Below are 22,262 nucleotides of genomic sequence, written 5' to 3' on the forward strand. Positions count from 1 at the left end.
GGTATTGAAATTTTCCCGTAAGTATTAATCAGTTTTTTTCTTGTTTTTTTAAATAGAAGTTAGTACAAAATTTTGGTTACTTATTAGGGAAGATAACCAGGTGATGCATGCCGATTTTAATGAAACTTACGCAGTAGACACTAGAGACAAAATAAGGAAACCCATATTTGTTACATTGGCAACCGTGTGGGTTAAGGGAGCAACCCCCCTCGACTTCAATATTGCACCAATTTTGTGTACCTTCTGCTTCAAAGTGTATAGTGTTTTCTAGTTTTGTTTGGTTTATATTTATTTAATTGGGCTGTGATTCCAATGATAACCTGGCATCGGGATGTGGCGTCGCCATCGCCCAGTTCTTTGGAACTGCAGCGAGACACTGGTCCTCCGGGCTGGAGGGGAAGGGGGGGGGGGAGTTGTGCCGTTCCGATCACCCGGTATTTAAAACATACGAACGAGCCAGTAGAAAGATAAGCCTCGGATGTGGACTGCTTTTTTCCGATGGCACCCTTGCTATGGCCTGTTTATGATAAACAGATTTGTGGTTTTAAAACGTATAGACCCGGAGCCATGGGACGGAAGAGTGAAGCGCATGGAATGGATCGAATGGTGCCGTGAATGGTTGGTGCAAGTCTTTGGAAGTGGTGATTTAAGTAAGAAGTGTCAAGAAGATGGCATGAAATGATTTTAGACTATAAAACAGTAACGTATTCTTTATATTTTAATTGAGTTAATACATGCGTTTTCATTTAAAAAAAGAAAACTAAAGCCTTCTGTCTTTTATGACAATCATACATGATACAAAACAGCGTATATCCTCTGAAAATTTTAAGACTACAACACTGATTTTAATGAAACTTATACATTGGACACTAGACAAAAGACACCCGTATTTTGCTATACCGGTAACCGTGAAATTTAAGCGGGGCAACATTCCTCCAGCTTCAAAATAAAAATAATTCCATACTTCGTGAACATTATCCGTGATCTAGTGGATCAAGTTATCACAATAATGATATTCGTGGAAACTCATTTCTCTGCAGGCGCTTAACGAAACTTCTTACATTTATTATCCTCATACCATCCCCTAACAGTGTCAGTTTCATGGTAGAAAAGTTTAACCTGTTCTATCACGAGATCCTCTAGATCCTCTCTTCCAGTCTATCTAGTTTCTTAAATCTAGAGAGAGAGAGAGAGAGAGAGATGCGATGCATTTCGTCATGGTATATTTCACGTTTTCTTCACTTATAAGCGTGAAAGAAAACATCGCAGCATGCGCTTTCCCAAGTACGAGAGACGGTGCTGCGGACAATCCTGAATACTTCCGATATTGTGCCAAGTGATTCAATGTTCATTGCTATCAAGGCGTATCGTTCGTCTACTTTGGACCAATTATAAAGTGAGAGCATATCTCAAAATTCGGTTGATGCCATTCTGGAAATTTCACCCTGAAGGGAATACTCTGTACACCAATTGAACATTAATGAAATATGCATTTTTGGATTGCGTATGCGTGACTTCCTTCAAGGTGATAAGGACTACCATCCACAGTCTCTCGAATTCGAAATAGGGCATCTTGAAATTTGGCTTTTCCGTGATTTTTGACAGCCCTAGCTCTGAAACTAAGCAGTTTTTCCCACAGGTCCTTATGAACTTTTTCTCTTGTAAGGAATCATCTCTGTTTGTCTGTATAGTTCATTAACACCCTGTAGATTTTTTTTTTTTTTAAGGGGTACTGAAATATATAACAAGCCTTTGTGTACTCCGGTTATGAAGACTGGGGGCTATGACGTCACAGGTGTAGGGCGAACAAGCATTGCTTCCATGTGACTTTCACGTAACTCAAGCTACTGTATTATGACGTCAGTACCCAGACAGTCAAGCGTTATAAGCAGGATACGTATTTGAGTTTGATGCACTGTGAAACATACAAATTTACTTGGCTTTCAGGGTAGGATTGCGTACTGTCATCCAGTCGTTCTTTCAGAAGAGGTGTTCCGGGAGGGCACACTTAGTATTCTGAGGGGTACTGCTGGTACCATTCTATTTATTATTATACTATAGACATTCTTTTGGTCTCCTCCGGGGGGCACTCAGAGCTCCGGGGGACAGTGCCTCCCCCCAAAACATGTCTGGAAGGAACACTGCTCTCATCCGAGGTCGCTCTAGAGGGCACCGAACTTGCAGTTTTTTAAAGAGAAATTTTCCTTTCGTCGTAGCATGGGAATGATGGTTGAAAAGTGTCTTTTTGAGGAGAATAGCGTACTAACCATGAAATTCTTACGAATACTGTTGAAGCTTAAACTGTTGAAATAAAGGTCTCAAATTGTTTGAAACCTTACGTACTCTACAGGGTAAACAGATGTGAACTTGATTCTATTTTTATCTTGTTCAATTTTCGGGATTAGAAAATTAAGAACATTCTTTACATTTTTTAATTTTATTTTTTCTCCTGAGTAAAAGCAATTGAACGATTAAAAATTTGACCTATATGTATGAATTTATGTGTATGAACAGCAGAAATTCATGTGTTCCGAAAAATGGCACCATGGAAAAAACTATCAGCTTAGACTTCCCTGTACCGGCATTAAGTCCTACACAGTTTGATGACATTCTGGGACACGATGTGGCGGACAGTGGATAACAACTGTACACAATAAAACTTGTACCTTAAGCTCTTCCGTTTTGCACAGTTTTTTTTTTTTTTTTTTTCTAAATAATAATAATAGCCAGTCTCTGCGAAAGTTATCAAGGAAAAAAAATTAACTGACTGCTAAACATTGTAGTTGATAATATCACGTTATCATAAAATAAGTATCGCTGTTCAGAGAACTCGGGAGACGTAACTACTCGACAGAATGCAACCAAACTTGGTAGAAGTATATTCGGGAACATGCAGAAGCAATCGGTGTAGCAAACAAAATTCATTCGAATTTTCGCCACCAGATGTAATAGTGGCGCTGTATAACGCCAAGTAAATGCAGCCTGGAAGAAAAACGACACTGGGGATGCCAAATGATAAGAAAGAGTCTCTCCTGTGGATCTTGTGGCATTGGTGCGCTATTAACACCCCATGGGGAGTAGCGGACGTACGGGAGGGATTTTGGGCTGAAGCTTCCCTTAAAATTCCGGTATGTTATCACCCCAATCGCCCATAACACATCACTACACCGCGGAGTTATTAATAGGAGTACAAATCAATGACACGCGTCGCACGGAGGGCATAATTACGGAATTTCTTTCATTGAACATCAATAATATAATTTAATTTCCGTACTTACAGTTCTTAACACTAAACAGCAATACAATAGCCTCTGGAGGCGATATTTGACACTAATCTTTTCCCGAAATTTTGGGAAGCTTGCAATTTATGAGCGTAGGAAAGACTAACATTTAATTTTGTTTTTGTAAGAGAACCAAGAATTTTAAAGGGACGCTTCAGCCCAAAAGACCCCTCGTAAATCCGCCACTGACCACGGGGTGTTAATAGTATTAGTATTCAATGCCACGAGATCCACAGGAGAGGTAATTACACTCATTCTTATCATTTGGCATCACTAGTGTTGTTTTTCTTCCAGGCTGCACTTACTTAGCATTGTACAACGCGACAATTACATCTGGTGGCAAAAATTGGAACTAATTTGTTTCCTACACCAATCACTTCTGCATGTTTCCAAATATACTCCTACCAAGTTTGGTTTCATTCTGTCAAGTGGTTACGTCTCCAGAGTTCTCTGAACAGCGATACTTATTTTATGATAACCTGGTATATTTGATTTCATACCCAGTGCGAGTACGGAGGAGGGGATAGTATTTCTTGAATCACTGAATCTTTTTTGTATTTCAGGAATGCAATGTTTAGTATGCATTATGTATGTTATAAGGTATGTGAAATTGTAAACTGTTTCGCATTATTGACAACGTGTCACATAATATTAATTCGAATGTCTATATTGTAGTGATCTAATATCGCCATCACAACCTACAGTTGGAACCAAACTTGAAGGCTTATTGCTTGATGAGCTGGAAGAGGATGACTTTAATCCAAGGGCTCATGAGAACAATACACAAAGTACAAATGGAGTAGCTTCATCACCACCACCACTATGTAAGTGCTTTGCATTGTCATAACATAAGTAAAAGTAGAGGAAAATAGGAAAACTAGTAGTTTTTGTAAATAAGTACTTCTATTCAATCTACATTCCTAATTTTTCATCTTCCGAAACATGGAAAAAATAATTTCTGAAAGAAGCTAGGCTACTTTTAGCCGAAGATTAGCGCACGTGCCTTCGATGCACGTTATCCTAGGTTCCATTCTGGGTTAGCCAGGCCCGTATTTATATATTGTGCTCACAAGGTATTACAAGTTAAAAAAGTTACAATGTAATTTTAAATGGCCTAATTCTCTCAATGATGATTGATGTGGAGAGAGGGGAAGAGGGGGGGCAGGCAGGCAGGCCGGCTGGCCTATTCGAGATCTAATGGGGGCGTGATTTTGAAATTGAGATTGGCCGACATCCATTGGTGGACGTCACTGTGGGACCCCAATAATTATTGATGATAACTGATGAGAAAAATAACTGTTCACATTATTCACTGTCAGTAATGCTTTAATAGCATCTGGATATATTAATACGATAAGCTGTCTGTAGCGCTATTCAACTCGAGAGCCATAATAGATAGAAATATGAAATTTTAGTGTTTTAAAGCTCTCAGAGAAATTATCCAAATGACCTGTTCCATGTCCCTAGGTCACACCTGAGCTGAGATATGGAGGTGCAAAGTCCCCATAAGATTAATATGGGAGTATTTTAAAAATAATCGAAAACTACCAATATTCGAGTTGAATTCATAGTTTTTGGGGTCGCTGAGATGAATAGTGACAGATTCAACTTCAAGGTCATACTCCACTCCCCAGGGAAAAGATCGAAAATCTAAAACTACAGATATTAGTGTTGAATTGATAGTTTTCGAGGTTGCTGAGTTTAATGGTATCAGTTTCCATGATGTTCAGATTCATCGTCATCCCTTTGGAGTGGGGGAGAATATTTTTTAAAAAAATAATCAGATAAGCTAGCTAATTAGTAACTACTGTAATTAGAGCAAATTAAACACATTAACATATTTTCTCATACTTGCGGTGGACTTTGCGGGTTGCTAGTTTTAAATATTACTTTATTGTAAATCTTTAAAAAAAAAAAAAAAAAAAAAAATGTCTCCCTGTGCTCGACCACAGAAAAGCACTTACCTCAATACGGGCCTAGAAGTAGCATATCATTTTCTGTGCTAACTGAGTATTAAAAGACAATTGCAAAATTCCTGAATTGAAATGTGGCGAACTGCAGCCTAAAGAGTTAAAATTAACTGCGATGCTATTGCGTGTTACCTATAGATCACCTAACTGAACCTATTTTATCCAAAACTGGTTGAAAATCAATGGATTGATTCAATTGGAAGTAACGATTTAATGAGTATTATTATAGTTTTGTAATTGGTGGACTTGGCTGTTCAGTAAAGTACTTTTGCTTCTGAAATGCAAGTTTATAGGTTCGATACTAGATCTTATAGTATGTATGACATGTTGTTTTCTTCTACATGACACACAATCATAGTCAACGTTCTGCGTATAAAATCAGAAAAATAAACACACTGCTGAACAAGACTGCACTTATTTAATATAAAAACACATTTACACGTGACGTTTCGATCTTCTAGCCAAGATCCTCATCAGACGTACTCTCTGATCTTCACTCAGAGTGTACGTCTGATGAGGATCTTGGCTAGAAGATCGAAACGTCACGTGTAAATGTGTTTTTATATTAAATGAGTGCAGTCTTGTTCAGCAGTGTGTTTATTTTTCTTCTACATACTTTCCCGAATTTGATTTTTTTTTTTCTTTCTAATTTTGTATTTCTTTAATTAGGTCTTTAATTTTCCTCTTAACCAAACAATCGCTGCTTGCAAGTAATTTGTCTTTTGTACTATATTTATAATTCTGTTTCACCAACCATAGAGGGCATACCGAATTGAAAATATTAAATTCGCCATACTAATATAGGTTCCAGTGTTATAACTTTACAAAACCAGCCATTTCCTCATCAAGTTAAGTCTTAAAATTAAGTTCAAAATAATGGTAATGTGTGGAATACTTAACCTGCTAAATTAAAAATCTTCCATAGTCAGAGCTGCGTTGGAAGTGAAGATTGACACTTTTAAAGTCAATAGTGAAACTACGCTCTCCTGTTTAATACTTCAGTGGACGTAAGTCACAAAATGCCACTAATTTTATATATATATAATCACAATACTGAGAAATAAATTTGAGTCCAGTAATCTTTGTGCTCCCTCATTCAGTACGAGCGTAAATCTGTCAAACACTACTAAAACTGTAGATTAAATTTAAATTTTCTCTGATAAGACACAAATTGTCAGAATAATAAAAACTCCTACAAAAAATGCAAATTACCTGAGTAATATAAAGGTCGACAATCTTTCTCCCTTAGAATAGCTGTAATGCGACGTGTAGTAGTCATAGAGGTCGTGAATAACATGAAGTAAAATATTATACCATTCAGCGTACAGTGTATGACTCAGTTACGTGAGAGATGGAAGCAGAAGCCTTGGCCGGATTCGTAGCTACAAAACGGACCACAGATGTTCAGGGATTGGCCAAGCAACGGAAGGTGTTAAACTTCATTCCGCTGTTCTTCAAACCACGATGCAACAGATCCAACTGTCTGAATGAGTGTAGTTGACATCCTGGAATATGATGTCATTCCCGGGAGACATCTGGATCGTAGCATGCACAGTCCCCCAAAATGGCGACATAATCACTGTCATTGATGCAACCAGTAAGCATCAGCAGCCCTCAGCATCACAGAGCCGCCGTAATGTTTCACGGTGCTGGAGAAACTGCGTATCATATGTTTCTTTAGGCGTGGTTTAAATTAAGGTGAATGATGGGTCATCTGACCATGTCACATCTTTCCAATCATTAGCGGTCTGTGTTGCATGTTCGCGGCACCATTGGTGTCATGCTAAAGAGTGATGATCCCTTATTAGCGGTCCTGCTAGTATATCAATGTCAGTTAACTCGCGATGGGTTGTGGATGTCGAAATAAGCCATTTCTCCATCACTTGCAGCGCAGTCGCTCGACGGTTCTGAGTGACAGTCCGCTTTACTGCTCGGCGATACCTGTGACAAAGGATTTTTTTTCACTGTTTGTCTTCGCCAATGAGTTTTCCATGAGTTGTGCAGCCAGTCATCACATTGGATCCTCTCCCTCGAGCGCACGCAACACACTTGCCACTTTTATTCCGTTCGCACCACATAACGAATGCCAATTTGTAATTTTTGGCAATTAGAGAGATCGCCCATTTTACAGGACAGCAGTTCGCTGCACAGTTCTACTGCTCCTCACAAAGTGCAGAGTTCGTCCTAACACCCACCACCAGCAGCTAGGTGTTTCCATTATTCTGAAAGAAATAGAGCTAAAGGAAAGATGTTATAATTATCTCAGTTTCACAATAAAATAGATGTGTAAACTTAGATTAAGAGTTCTCACTACAAATAAGTTAATTTATTAAATGCATTGTCAGGCTTTTATAATAACATTTTTTTCTCCTACATATATGATTCAACTTCTCAAAGGATTGAGGCTCACCTTTCTTTTGTGTACAATATAGGGAAAATTGAACCGAAATATTTCAAAACATCCTATAATTTATTGTAGCACTATCAGATTCTCATTGTAATAAGTAAGGGTATTACGTACATAATGTAGTAAGTACATAAATTTACATATATAATATTTCAGTTTAACGAAAAGTAACAATTTTCCGTGGATGCAAAAACTGAGGATTTCATTTTAGTTCCTTAAATTTTACATTGCAGTAGCACCACCTCCAAAGCCACCTCGTGAAACCAGAAGGGGCCCACAGAGTGCATCATTAAACGGAGATAGTATGGAAAAGGATTTGTTTGGTTCAGTTCCATTTAATCCAGTAGGTGGTACCAGGAACAATTTTAAAATGGATCCATTTGGAATGGGAGACTTCGGTACAGATTCTTCACAACAAGAACTGGAGAATGCCATTGGAATATTAGATAAAAAGATTTTAGAAATGAAGGTAAATGTTTTGAATAAGAAAATTTGAAATCTTTTCTGTAGTTTTTAATTTACACTTTGTCCTTTGATTTCCGAAGTTCATATTTGATTCAGTTGTTCCTCACCAATAAACATTTTCTAAATTTATACAATGGATGAGAGCGAAGAATGTGTTTTAGATGTTCAGTACTTTAATATGGAAATACGTTGTTAAGTTGCATCCTGAAGGAGACAGAAGTTTTAATCACAATAAATAAAATATGTTGTACATCTTAGTATGCGCAAACTCTTAACATTGGTTAAATTGGTATAGTTTTATAGGGACGTAAATTTAATTATGGCGACAGTTATACTTGAACAGTCAAGTACACAAGACGTCCATGCCACGTTTCAACATCGCAAAGGAATGTTACCGATTTTTTAAAGTTTGAGCTCGGCAGTACTATTTACTACCTATGAGATGTGTTTAGTGTAATCGCATACTGGCAAGCCTGGTGACCTGGAGTGCCATTGAAGATAACATTCCTGAAAATGATTAGATTCAGGTCGAGAAGTAGGTATCATATAGATTTATCCGGCTACCTGCGAGATGCCACAATGTTTTCTCGTCCGTACGTATCCTCAACAAAACGACTCGTTATTCTCATTGCAGATACCGAGTGCATATATATACTAGTGTATGTATTAACTGCTGAGCTTGGAATCAGTGACCGTTGCTTATCATGACACTTAATAGTGCCTCAGACATCTTCCAGTGTTCTAATTATTTTATTTATCAGTTGTGAATCGAATCATGTACGTTTTAAATCACCCCGTAAGATTCTGTGTACTCTACAACTTACATGCATTGCTGAGGACACTTTTCACAAAGTTTTGGACTTTGTATTACATTTTGCTTTTCTCGTAACTTAAATTATTCACCCATATTCCACTGTATGCTCAGATGGAACACCCAGCATTAAAATGCGCCTGTAATTCTAGCAGCGGTAATTGTCAAAATTTTGTAAAATAGCTTGATAGTTCTATATTGAGCTCCACTCCACTGATCCAATTCTCTGCAAAAGGGATCGCGTGGTAAAGCAAAAGTAGTCAATACAGGTAGTTAACATCATGACTTAAAATTTCCCGAAGATATAAAGGTAATCAACAAAGTTCTGTCACTTTTTGTGGCGCACTGAATCTGAACGTTTAAGGCTAAAACGGTAGGCGAGGAAGAGGGAAAAGTTACAGCTTAATGGAAGCTCTGATTCTGTTCAGTATTTTTTTTTTTTTTTTTTTAATTGTCACGAAAACAAGACGACTCCATATTTTTCGGAATGAAAGAAGTCAGATTCACGTAAGCTTCTTTAGGTAATGCAACAGTGGAATGACTATGGCAAAAAAGGAAACATACGACTTTTTGTATAAAGGTAACAATGCAAGTTCTGTGCCTTTTCGCCCTTCACCTTCGAACATCGATATGTTACGTAAGACGTACCTGGAAGATCGAAAATAGTCCCCACCAGCATCGACGACCTTTTTCCAACGTTCTGGAAGGCCAGGGATTCCATACCGATAGAACTTGGTGGGTCGTGAAGCGAAGAAGGTATCAAATGCATTTTGCACCTCTACTAGGGACTTGAACTGGCGTCCTCTAAGGTGAGTGTCCAAGGAATGAAACAAGTGATAATCTGACAGTGCAATGTCCGGGGAATATGACGGATGCAACAGTGTTTCCCACCCAAGGCGTAGAATGGTGTCCAATTGAGGACCAATTGTTCTCGTGAGCTATTCTCCATTGTTCTCGTTATTCACTAAAATCCAAACAAGAGGAGGAGGTGGCGAAAATCCTTAGTTTAGAATTTTTGTAAGAATATCAGTATGCTTAGTAGTAATATTATTAGCTTATAGTTAACAAACCCTAAAATATATCCTTGAATCGTAACAGTTTAACCCTTTGGAGATCTTGGCTTTTTGGGCTATTTTTGAGACTTTCAGTCAAGCAGCTACTGCATCGTCACTATTTATCCTAAAATCATGGTTTATACCTCATTCTCTTCAGAATAGAGCTGGCTTTCAAATGGTACCACTTGCATGCTCATACCATATACTAGAAGCGGGGGAAAATGTCAAAGTGAAAATTTCGGAGGGAAAAAAATTTTTCTCGAAATTTGCCCCCCCCCCCCTGGACCCCCCTGTGTGATCGTAGCCATCTAAAAAAAATCTGATAAATAGTACTTGGTGTATACTGTATGTGTGTGCCAAATTTCAAGTTTCTATCTTGAATAGTAAGGGCGGGAGAATTTTTATCAAAAATTCCCACAATGCCCCAAATCACCATAAAACACTATGATCTCAGGGGGGAAAAATCCTGAGACATCTCTAATTACCCTAGGGTCATGTGTCGCCCGTATTATCTTCTGAATAGAACTGCCTTTCAGGCGGTACTATTCACATGTCTCCATGTATCTAAGGCGGGAAATTCCTGAAAAAAAGGGAGCTTTTTGGGCAAAATTTCACTTTTTGCAACTTTTGCCCCTCTGGACCCCCCTGTTTTTACGCAGAAATCGGAAAAAAAACTTCTGGTAAATACTACTCGGTGGACTGAATGTTTGTGCAAAATTTCAATCTTCTACGTGAAAAAATAGGCCCGCCAGAAAAAATTTCCCTACCATGCCCCACTTTTACCCTATACAGAAGTATATTTGGATAAAAATTCACTGAGACTGCCCTAATTACCCTAGAATAATAATTCGACCGTCGTTCTCTTCAGAATGGAACGGCCTTTCAGGCGGTATGACGCACGTGGTCCTATCATGTTTCTTGGCAGGAAAATGACGAAGTACGGGATTTTTGGGGTAAAAAATCCCTTTTTTTACCCCTTTGCCCTCTGGTTCCCCCCCTGTTTTAGCACTGACATCGGAACAAAAAATCTGGTAAATAGTACTCGGTGGACTGAATGTTTGTGCAAAATTTCAATCTTCTACGTTCAAAAATAACCCCGCCAAAAAATATATATACCGACAATGCCCCACATTTTCCTATATAGAAGTATATTTTTCAAAAAATCCCTGAGACGTCCCTAATTACCCTAGAATAATAATTCGGCCGTCATTCTCTTCAGAATGGAACGGCCTTTCAGACGGTATGACTCACGTGGTTCTATCATTATGTGAGGCGGGAAAATGACGAAATACGGGATTTTGAGGGTTAAAAAATCTTTTTTTTTTTTTTTTTTACCCCTTTTTCACTCTGGTTCCCCCCCTGTTTTAGCACTGACATCGAAACAAAAAATCTGGTAAATACTACTCGGTGGACTGAATGTTTGTGCAAAATTTCAATCTTCTACGTAGAAAAATAAGCCCGCCAAAAAAATATTGAACATAGGCTTAGAAAACGAGAAAATAAATTTTTGATTTATGACCTCATCACCTCCCATGTCTGGACGCAGGATAGTCTGAAACCATACGTAATGTCTTCTACAATGTCTCTGGACTTGAAAAACAAAACAAAAAAAAAAAAAAAAAAAAAACCGGACGAAAAAGCTCAAATAGAAGAGAAATAATGCAATGTACCATGAAAAACGCGTATGGTACAAAATGTACCATAAGATCCCCAAAGGGTTAAATGTTACAAAGTATAGTGCTAATAATGTTGGACTGATAAATTTGATCTGAAATTAGTTTCTTCGAAAACCAAAGGCGTCCAATATATCCTGAAAAAAGTAGATGGAAGAAGCTGGGTGCCTTTGAAAATTGACTGCATCATCTAATGAACTGTAATTTTCAATTAACGTATTTTACATGGCGGAATCAGGGCAAAAAAACTTTTTCAGTTAATAGTTTGTATGATACAATTTGAATCATAAGCATTTAGGATAGCATATATTGTAATAAAAAAAATTAAAAAGATATTCAGAATGACTAGCGTATAACTTTTAGAATTGGTATTTAAGAAATTTGAATATTGATAATCCAATTATTTTGTATGAACTGCGTACGTAAAACTTGAAGGGGCAGACATGTTATGCTCATTGTTAAGTAAAATTTTCACTTATAACTAGAGATGCAAACATTTAAAGTGAAAATTCCGTACACCAGTGATAATTTCAAGGGTAGCCCGAAGGAAATTTCCTCTCGGAGCTGCGAAATTTCCCCTGGGACAAATCTCCGATAGTGTTCAACAAGGGTTACCAGTATTTTGGTGCACTACTACCGCCTGTGTACTGAAATCCCGCCCCAGAGATAGTCTGAAATCATCACTGCCTTACACACTTAAACGTTACAAAGGGTTGGAGGGTGAACATCTAAAACATATTTATGGGTCCTTGTTTACATATACACTTAATTTAGCTTTTGGTATTTGCAATAGTTTGTTTTGGTTTCGCATAAATCTTAATTTTGACAAATCATTTCAAAGTTAACCGTTCTACTACGACACTATTCATTGTAACCGATAGTATATTATTCAGTGCTTCACAGAATTTCGAAAAGAAAACCAAATATTTTTCTCTATCTTTTTCATGTGATCGAAAATCTCACGTTCAAGTCGCGTAAAATTAGTTTTCGTTGCATGGTGTCGTCTTCTCGGATCAGCAATCTTCCGATTTGTTTAACATCTCTTTCTACTTACCGTATCCTAAAGCAGATTTTATTATTATTTTCATGTATCTTTTCTTCCCTACACCTTGTTTATTTGATCCGTATATTTTAGTCGTGACCTTCTACTAGGCATTTTTCTTCTGCCATTCTCTTCATTACAAATAGCGTGATTTCTCCATGTCTTGTATTTCCAGTCATCTCTTCTTTTGGAAATAACTTGCAGTGCTTTTTTTTCCCCTTCAATACTTCATTTGGTACCTTATCCTTTCATCTAATTTTCAATATCTTTCTGTGCGCCACATTTCGAATCCATCATTCTCCGTTTTTACCTTTCATCTTCCGTTATATCCAAACAACGCCACACTCCATACATAAGGTTCAATTTTATATCAGTGTTTTCAGGTAGAAGTTCAGTTTCACTTCAAATACTTTCTTCACATGAGGATTCTGGATTTGATTTTACATTTTGTTTTGCATCTATAACCGCGTACTTTATTCCCTAAATAACGTAATTCCCACATCTCTTCCACCAGGTGATATCTTTTCTGACCATTTTCCTTCTTCCTTTGCGCATCTAGTAACTTTTATTTTGCCTTGTTCTAAAAGTTTAATTCCCTCCTCAACATCTGTTGCATTCCACTTAGACCTGCTCTAATTTTTCTGGCTGCCAACATCACGATATTCTTCGCAGTTCTTTTGTTTGTATTTTCTGTTTATAAATACTTTCTTTGGCTCTGCATATCCTAGATTTCTTTTTTGCTTATTCAGAGATTTAATAAAATTGGTGACTTTGACCATTTTTGCGTAACCCCTTTCTGGATTGCTGCTGCTTTTTGTCTTCCTCTATCTCTCCTACTTCATTATATTGCATGTCTTTTCTTTCTTCTACTTCAGTTTTTTGCTTTCTATTCTTTGTAGAGGTTACGTATTTTTCATTGTTTCGCGCAGTTTATTTCTTATTCAGAATCTTAAACATTTTGTTCCAATCTGTAATATCAAGTGCTTTCTCCAAGTCTAGAAGTTTAGCATTCTGTGATTTTTTTGCATTTTTCAGCCCCTGCCATTTTTGACATTTGTATTATGTTCTTCTGGAAGTGTAGAGGCATCTTCCTTTTATAATTAATAATTATAATGCTTGTCCTAAACTTCATGTCCAGCACTTCATATGATTTCTGCTGGTATTCCATCTACACCTAGGAGCTCCCTCAAGCCCTATGGTTAGCACACTCGTCTTCAGTACGGAGACCCATTTCGATTCCCCAGTGGAATCTAATCTGATTCGGATAATTTAAGTGGATTAGAATTTAGCGTTTCTTTCAGCAGCAAGACTGAGACATAGACGTACAGCTTAACGTGGGATCCGAACCATTTTAGCAACTACCCTGGAATCACACGAGTCTCCCACGCCAAATACGCATACGCCAACCATATAGCTACGAAGAAGTTCTGATTCCACTTTAAGCTGAAGGTCATGTCTCATATAGCTTCGCTGCTGAAAGAGACGATAAACTTTTAATTCAACCAACTAATCGTATACCTGCGACTTTTCCATGTTTCAGATCTTGTAATATTTTGTCGAATTCGATCTGAGTATGAAGCATTCTGTTTCTTCTGTGCTTCCTGTTTTCCGGTTTAATTGCTTGTTGCTTCCATAGAGCTTTTCCGAATTTCTTCCGTTTCTCTTTATCAGCTTCAGTCATGGATCTTTCTTTTTAATATATTGCTTTGAAGTTTCTTGCAATCTTAGAAGCCATTACCTTTTCTTGTCTTTGATCTTTAAATTGCTTGTATAAAGTCTTCAGTTTCCGTAGTTTTTCTTCAACTTTTTAAATTTCAGTTTACTCTTCATTACGACTAAGTTATAGTCACTGCTCAGTTCTTAATTTGGTGCCTAAACCTTTCCTTATTAAGTAATCTGTCTAATACGTATATTGATGATCTGGCATTTTCCACGTATATATCCTGAACTTGTTTCTTGAAAATATTTGTTGCTCTTAACTTGTGCGAAATGAGACGTACGTACACGCGTGCGTGCGTGTGTGTGTGTCTGTCTCAGTCAGACAAAAATAAATATTTTGTCAGTATTCGATTAATTATCCCGGTCACATAGAAGATTTTAGAACAAACTCGGAAGTGTTGACAGCCCTAGTTCTAACTCGTAAAAGCTAATAATTAATTATGATGTTTATTTCAGGATGGATTCAGCAGAGGATTATCGTTTGGCAATGATGATTTCTCATTGGAAAGCTTGGATCCGCTGCGGAATTAGAACTTTGTGTTTTTCGGATTTATCTAGATATGCATGTGTTAAAACCAGCTGGTTCTGAGTGAAAAAAGCTTGCTATTAACTTAGTGTCATTTCTTCGAATTTGTAAAGTGCTATGAAAGTGAAGAGAGATTTCAAATGTTTATAAGTGTTAACTTGCCAGCACAAAGAAGAAATGTGAAGCTATAAGGGAAAAAAAATCACGTTGGTGCTTAAAATGACAGTTTCAATAATTTGTGTTAGTGAGAGTATACCAGTGTTGCATTCCACCTGCTTTTGACTTGACAGTGGGTTTCCTTTATATATATACTCAGTTTTCCACAAAAAAAAATAAGTTTCTTAGTAGATAGAAATATTGAAATTAATCATTTTTTATGTATTAAATAATGTAAAGTTTTTGTATATATATTCATATATATTCGAAGCCTGGTCAGATAAAGCTTTGATCTATCGTGTGGGGAAAAGTACTGCATGTTTTTTGCCATGGCCTAATATACATTAAATAAGTGATGAAAAAACTACGAGCTTACATACAGATTTTTTTTTAATTATTATTATTATTATAAAGAAACTGTACACACTACAACTAATCACAGGTTCAATTATGATAGCTTAGTGACCTTCTTGCTTTAGAAATGTTCCAAAACGAATATTCGGAGAACATAAATTCATCTGGTTTTCGTAGTTTCACTAAGTGTACTTAATCAATGTACGGTTTAAATAGGTAAAGCTTTATATGTGTGAATTTTCTATCTTGATGTGTAAGATCACATTCGTAATTGCGCCAATTGTTTATTTCCCTACTTGACTGACACTAATGTTACTACGCTCAAATATGATAAGGGACCATGTTAATTATTCCTTGTGGTATGTGTGTCCATTCCAATACCAATATGCATTTGTATGTTAAGCAGTATATTGTATGGATTTGTATGTCTGCCCACATGAAATTTTTATATAGTATATTGCACACAAAATATGTACAGTTATTGCAGTGTCCCGTTAGTATAGAAAATAAATGCCATACAGATTTTGTTAGTGCTATTGATACATGCAGGAGCCGTAGCTCTGGCTCATGTATAAAACTTGCAAATTTTGTTGTTTACGAGACACTGTAGTCGAATTCAGCTAGTTAGTAGTATCAGTAATTCTTTAAATTCTAGAACCTTTCAGACTGCACTAATGAAGTTCCATTAATTTCAGCTTCAATTATTATTACTATTCGAATAATACTTGACCTGCGAACGAAGACGGTAATGTAAAATTTCACCATGTTCCTTAGGACTGTTCTGGTTCTGACCAGGCTATTTTGTGCTGGCTCTTTTAGCCATTTGTTACAAAATGAATAAATGTACATTGTGTATAGGTTTTTCGTGCATATGAAAATTACATAAAATGTGTAGAGTACTAGGTGGGGATTTTTGATCTGAGCTCTTAATATAAATATGTAGAATGCCTTTTTTTAAAAAAGAAGAAATTGTAAACTTTTTCCCAAGTTAATATTTACTCCAGCTGTGATAAAGTATGGCAAGTTAAGAGAATCTCAAACCAGAGTATGAAACATTTATATTGAATTTTAAAAAGTTCTAAGTGTGTTATGTACAAAGTAGCTTTAAAATATATATACACAGATATTATATTTCTATTTTTTCCCTTGTAACTTTTGAAATTTGTCATCATACAAAGTGAGTTTTGTATACAATTGATATATAATAATAATAATTATTCATAAACACGTCTTCGATTCTTCTGTTACGTAGAAGATCTGAATATTTTTATTTATAATATGCTTCTTGTTGTTGTTAATAATTTAAAAAAATAGAAAACAATTGTATGGTAGATACATTAACGTTTTAAATGAACTATTAATAATTTCATATAAGAAACTATTCTGTAAACACCGATGGTGGAAATTCATTTATACAATTCCTGGATAAATTTCATGAGCTTGTCAAAACTACATAAACATTTAGCAAATGTTAGTATAGTTATGTAGGTGGACATCACATGATTCATTTTAAGCTGAGAGTATAATCTCTTTATGAAATGTGTGTTTATGCTTTTTTATTATTATTTTGGTTTGTTTATATATTTTGTGAAAATTAAATATCTTTCCAGATCTTTCATGCTGCTGTAATTCACTAATATTTGTCAAATATAAAGATGTTAAAATTTCATATTACTATATATTATGTGTATAATTCATTGAAGTCTGTTTACAGAAGTAATTCAGTTACGCCATGAACTTCCTAGGCAGACCAATTTCAAGTCTTCCCCGATGGGTATTTCCTCCCTGGGATTCTTAAATTCATTCACTGTAAATTTCTTAAACTGTTGCTTTCTCCAGCTAGTATCAAATGCTGTAGAAAGATTTTTTTTTTGCAAATGTAATTTTTGATTTTTTGAATTTCATGTTCTAGAATTTGACCTTTTACTACTGCTTTTGAAAGTAATTTATGCAGTACTTGATTCTGTATTTGTTATATTGAATAAAATGTATTTATCGAACAAATATTGCACAGAACACAATTTGGTATTGATTGAACAACTCTCTAATAATTCTTACTTCAAAAAACTATTGTAAATCAAAGGTTTGCATATTTCATTACGTTAGGTCGATTTAATTTTTCATAAGTTTCTTAAAAGATTCAGTGTGTAAATTTTCACCTCGTTAGTATTTCTGTTCATTTCCTGTTTAGACCCTGAAAATTGTATTACGTATTCTTAGTTTTGATTGTCAAGGTTAACAAGAATGAAAATAGAATGTTGTATTGGACCAAAAAAGAGCACATTCCTCTTTTTGGACCCTTTCTTGTAAATAACATGCCTGTTGCATATGCAAGAAAATAACTTTCCAAAGAAAAATAGATGTTTCTTTTAATATGCATATTAATAGTATTCGTGTGTCGATTCACGTAAGTTCCTGATTCGTGAATCTCATTATTACATGCCAATGTACTTTAATTGCAAACAACAACGTGGTCAAGGGAACTCGTGTTTCAACATGTAGACAGGCTTAGGGGAAGGGGAATCATTCAAGACAAATGTAAGATGTATGTATGTAAGATATATATATATATCTTACATTTGTCTTGAATGATAATATAAAGTAAAAAGCTAAGAGCAAAAGGGCTAGTTCCATCCTCTAATTTTATGTAGGAGTTCATGCAAATAAGCAAGCACCCGTAAGGTTTTTTTTTTTTTTTCTTTCGAAAGCATCTCTATTCTCGTTTGGAAGAAAATCTTTATAGGAGTCCGCTGGTGTCCTTTCATTCTTTAAAATTGTTTGAGTGGCCACACATCTGAAAAACGAACTCATAATGCAAGTAAGAGAAACTGTGTCCTTCCTTTGATATAACTAATTTTGGTTTATAAAAATGAAAGGTTATGCATACCTAATTTGTATTCATTTACAAGTTAAAAATTTTATCATGTAATATGTAACAAACTGGCGAATTCTTAAGTTTGTTTTCTATCGTATCCAAAGTGCATTAATCAACCATATGAATTAAAACAAGTTTCAAACTATAATAAAATCCATGAAATTCTAAGCACAGTTCTAACAGGATAAGTTCCTTTGTTTTGGAGAGTAATCTCAATGGTTTGAATTTGCGCCATATAAATATATAATAATACGTATCTTCGATGATTTTTAAGTAATTAATGTGTACGAGAGTCGTTCAATAAATTATCTACCTAAGCATGAAATAAAGTTATGAAAATTTCCTCATTTTTGTGGAGTCTCTCTTGATTAACACTTAAGTGCAATTCGCCTCAATTGAATACCTTCGGAATAGAATGAAACATCTCCCTGCAGTTTCCTTGAATGTGCGTTATCGTCAAGAAATCTTCGTCGCTCAGGCAGGAATTTTTCAGATGTCGGAACAGAAAATGGTCATCTGAAGCTGGATCTAGACCGTAGAGTGGAGGAATTAAGGTTTATGAAGCCTCGCGCACCAATAACTTGTAATTTGCATGACTTATTTGTAGGATTGTTGTGAAGTTAAAAGAAAAAATGCCGATTACTTTCTACGGCGTTCGTTTGACAGGGTTGCGTAGACATAATTGTGGAAGCATCAGTGTTTCTTCGCTTTTGTTTTGTCTGCATGAATACTATGAAACCACCACCTTTTGAGTCTCAAAAAGTAGATGCAATGACCTTTTCAACTAACGGTTGCACACGCAAATTTTTGATGTTGGATACTTTTTTATTTCACTGCACGAACTATTGTTCGGTTTCAGCATCATGATGATGGGCCCATGTCCATCCTTCATAATTCGCAAATAGAAATGTGGATTTTCAGAAAGCATGTTTAAATTCTCGTAGTATCATTGCTGGAAAAATTTTCTGCTCAGGAGTTAGAATTCGTGGCACACGCCTGCAACTGACCAGACTGTATAGATGATACTGTGAAAGATGTTAGGCAAAAAACTGTTCATGAGCTGTAACTCTAATCTTAGCACGACAGTCTTGCAAAATCATGACCTCAATTTTTCTGATACATTTCCTGTGAGGATTCTACAACAGTCTACCCTGAACGTGGGTAATCTTCAATCTAGCCCCTTCATCTAAAGTGTTTGGCCCAAAATTTCACTTAGCAGTATGAAGGTGCATCATTTCCGTATATAGCAAATTTTATCAAGAACCCACACACTGTACTTTTGACCCGCACGGTTTTCCACTCTTCTCTCATTTCAAGTACTTAATACGGACTGATTTCTAACTACTTGTGTTACACGTGCATGCTCAGCTCTTCAGCAATTTTAAAAAAACATAAAAGATACTTAGGTAGATCACTTGTTGAATGCTCCTCATATATGTGGAGTAAGCTGTTCGAGTACTATCAATACTTAAATAATTATGTTTGTTCTTAAGCATAACTTTATATATAAAATCATAAATAAGAAATCCTTCGGAACAGACCAGTGACAGCAAAATATGTACAACATGTATACATTTGATTAAATCTTTGGAACTATTCCACTTCCATTGTTTTTACTTTTTAAGTATAAGTAATGTAATTATGTATATGTATTTAATATACAATGAATAAATAATGTAAATTTGTTAGCCGTTTTTACATTATTATACAGCAGATTTATCAATGGAGGTGTAATCAGTTCTTTAAATACTAATTTCGAATATGTTTTTAAGTAGAAAAGAGCTTTCTCGATTAGCTAATTTGATAAAGAACGTGCGTATTGAAAGCAAAAAATTAATTTTAAATAAAGAAAGTTTTGCTTTCCTTGCTCAGTACTTTTTGTAATAAATACTTTGTAGAATGAGGATACCATAGTTAAAAAGCATCGAAATAGAATGTGTGAATATTTTCTCTCAGACAAAAGGGCAATTTAATGTGGAGTTACCTGTAGCAGTCTTCCTAAGTATTCCAATACAATGTTTTCCCCTTAATGTAATATGCACTAAATGTAAATTTTGCATACACTTTATAAACAGTTTATATTTAAGACACTTGTTGATTTATTATCCAGTTTGACTGATTTTCTTATGGCAAAGATACACATGAAAAATTCAGCCAAAATAAGAAAGAAAGAAAGAAAAAACAATAATTTTAACTTCAAATTTTCACGTGAAAATGCCTAGGCTATAAATTTTCCGCCATCTTTTGGAATAGCATCTTACCAAAGTGTATTATTGCTTCTTGGTTGAAAGTGGTTAACTTCTTCACCTATGTTCATTTTCATTCCACTTGGAATTTCCAAGAATCCCATACGCCTTTTGAGGGATACTTGCGCCATCATTGAATGATTTAGAAATATGCACGTTTGAATTTTGTATGTGAATTCATTTTTCTTAACCAAAACTTTACCATAAAACCCCTGTTGCGTATGATCGATTAGACCAATGGTTTTCAACGTGGGCATTAATGCCTCCCAGGGAGAGGAGATCTCATTTTCAAAGGAGGCGCTGGAATAAAAGAAAGAGGGGGGGGGGGAAGCGGCGATAGACTAGGGAGCGTTCGAGATTTCGTGACCTGTTAGATTTTCTTGTTATTGGACTTAAGTCATTACTATTTTACAATAAAAAGCCTTAAGCTTTTGATAAAATGTATAATAATTATTATTTTCCAATCAAGAGCTAAAGATTTAATATTTGTGTTTGTGATGTAGATTTGAGATACGTATTAATCTGACGTAGTGATATTTGAGAAATATAATTCTGTGGAACACTGGTGGTAATTGCACAATGTCAAACAATATCCCCTCGATATTTGAATGGTGCAAATTTTCAACGTTCCGTATCTGTCTGTTTAAAAGGTACAAGGACATGTCAAGATAAATGATCTAATTATAATATTCTTTCATGCTGATTCTAGGAATTGAAGCCTTCATGTGGTTCTTAGATCGCAAAGTTTTACGTTCAGTCTTGTGCATGGGTAGATTGGGTTATGATGGGGGGTGCTAGGCTCGAAAAGATGAAGAACCACTAGGTTAGATCATTAATCTGCGTCAGGGAATGATGATCCTGTTCAATATGATGCCGACCTGATTTTTTTGTTGGTTAACTCCGGACGAATCCTCTGTTGGGAGGGAACGTAGTAATGCTTTATGGACTAAGATTTGGTTTATGGGCCGAATTTCCTTTTTTTAAAATTACTATTCCATGTTCTAGTATTTCATTTCTCTCTTCCTCCTGTTTGTTCCTGTCGTGTAACTAAATGCGTTCATTTCTAGTTCAGGGACAGTCCTGACATGCATGTGATTTTTTTTTTTTTTTTTTTCATACTAATTTGGGGCTTTCTTTATGATTACCGCAGAGCCCCTATGAAAGGTGATTAATATCCCACAGTGTTACTAATTTTAAGTTTGTGCATTTCATTGTATTTGCAGGTTTTCTATATAATCTTTCGTGGCAGACTAGTTACTGAATTTTACACATTAATGGGTGCTAAAAGTCCTTTGCACTCAATCTCAATCTCTTACTCCTACTCAGTTAAAACTAATGAATTAGTAATATTTATTTATTTACTTTATTTTGGGAGTTAAATCACACGCCTTACAATGTCTGCACTCAAATTGTATTCGAAATGAATATTCAAATGTCAATTGCATTGGGGTCAATCCATCTGAAGTGGTTGCTCGACCATCTCCGAAAATTATAGAAACTGGAGTGTGATGGACCTTGTGTATGAGGTCAATAAGACTATTCACGTTGTCGTATGTAAAAGTGTTCCTGAATGGCGGCCATCTTTGTTGTCGCCGGAGTGTCATTTTATCTATATAGCGTAACCTTGTGAACACTAATTTCTATAAGTGGGATTAGCTTTCAATGACATTTTGCTGGTACAC

The 22,262-nt window shown here is 35.8% G+C and overlaps 1 protein-coding gene across 4 annotated transcripts in view; it reads left to right on the top strand.

The window, feature by feature from the left end:
* ced-6 (PTB domain-containing adapter protein ced-6) overlaps nucleotides 1–20,420 on the top strand; it is a 305,642-nt gene extending 285,222 nt beyond the window's left edge. For all 4 annotated transcript variants that reach the window (XM_081736268.1, XM_081736266.1, XM_081736267.1 and 1 more), the window contains 3 exons: nucleotides 3,957–4,105; nucleotides 7,892–8,127; nucleotides 14,880–20,420. In XM_081736268.1, coding sequence (XP_081592394.1) covers nucleotides 3,957–4,105; nucleotides 7,892–8,127; nucleotides 14,880–14,954 — 460 coding nt within the window. In that variant the 3' untranslated portion in view covers nucleotides 14,955–20,420. The remainder of the gene's footprint in view (nucleotides 1–3,956; nucleotides 4,106–7,891; nucleotides 8,128–14,879) is intronic.
* Nucleotides 20,421–22,262: the final 1,842 nt, after the last annotated feature.

Source organism: Thermobia domestica, chromosome 13 (genome assembly GCF_964235325.1).
Source record: "Thermobia domestica chromosome 13, izTheDome1.hap1.1, whole genome shotgun sequence".
Taxonomy (NCBI): Eukaryota; Metazoa; Arthropoda; class Insecta; order Zygentoma; family Lepismatidae; genus Thermobia; species Thermobia domestica.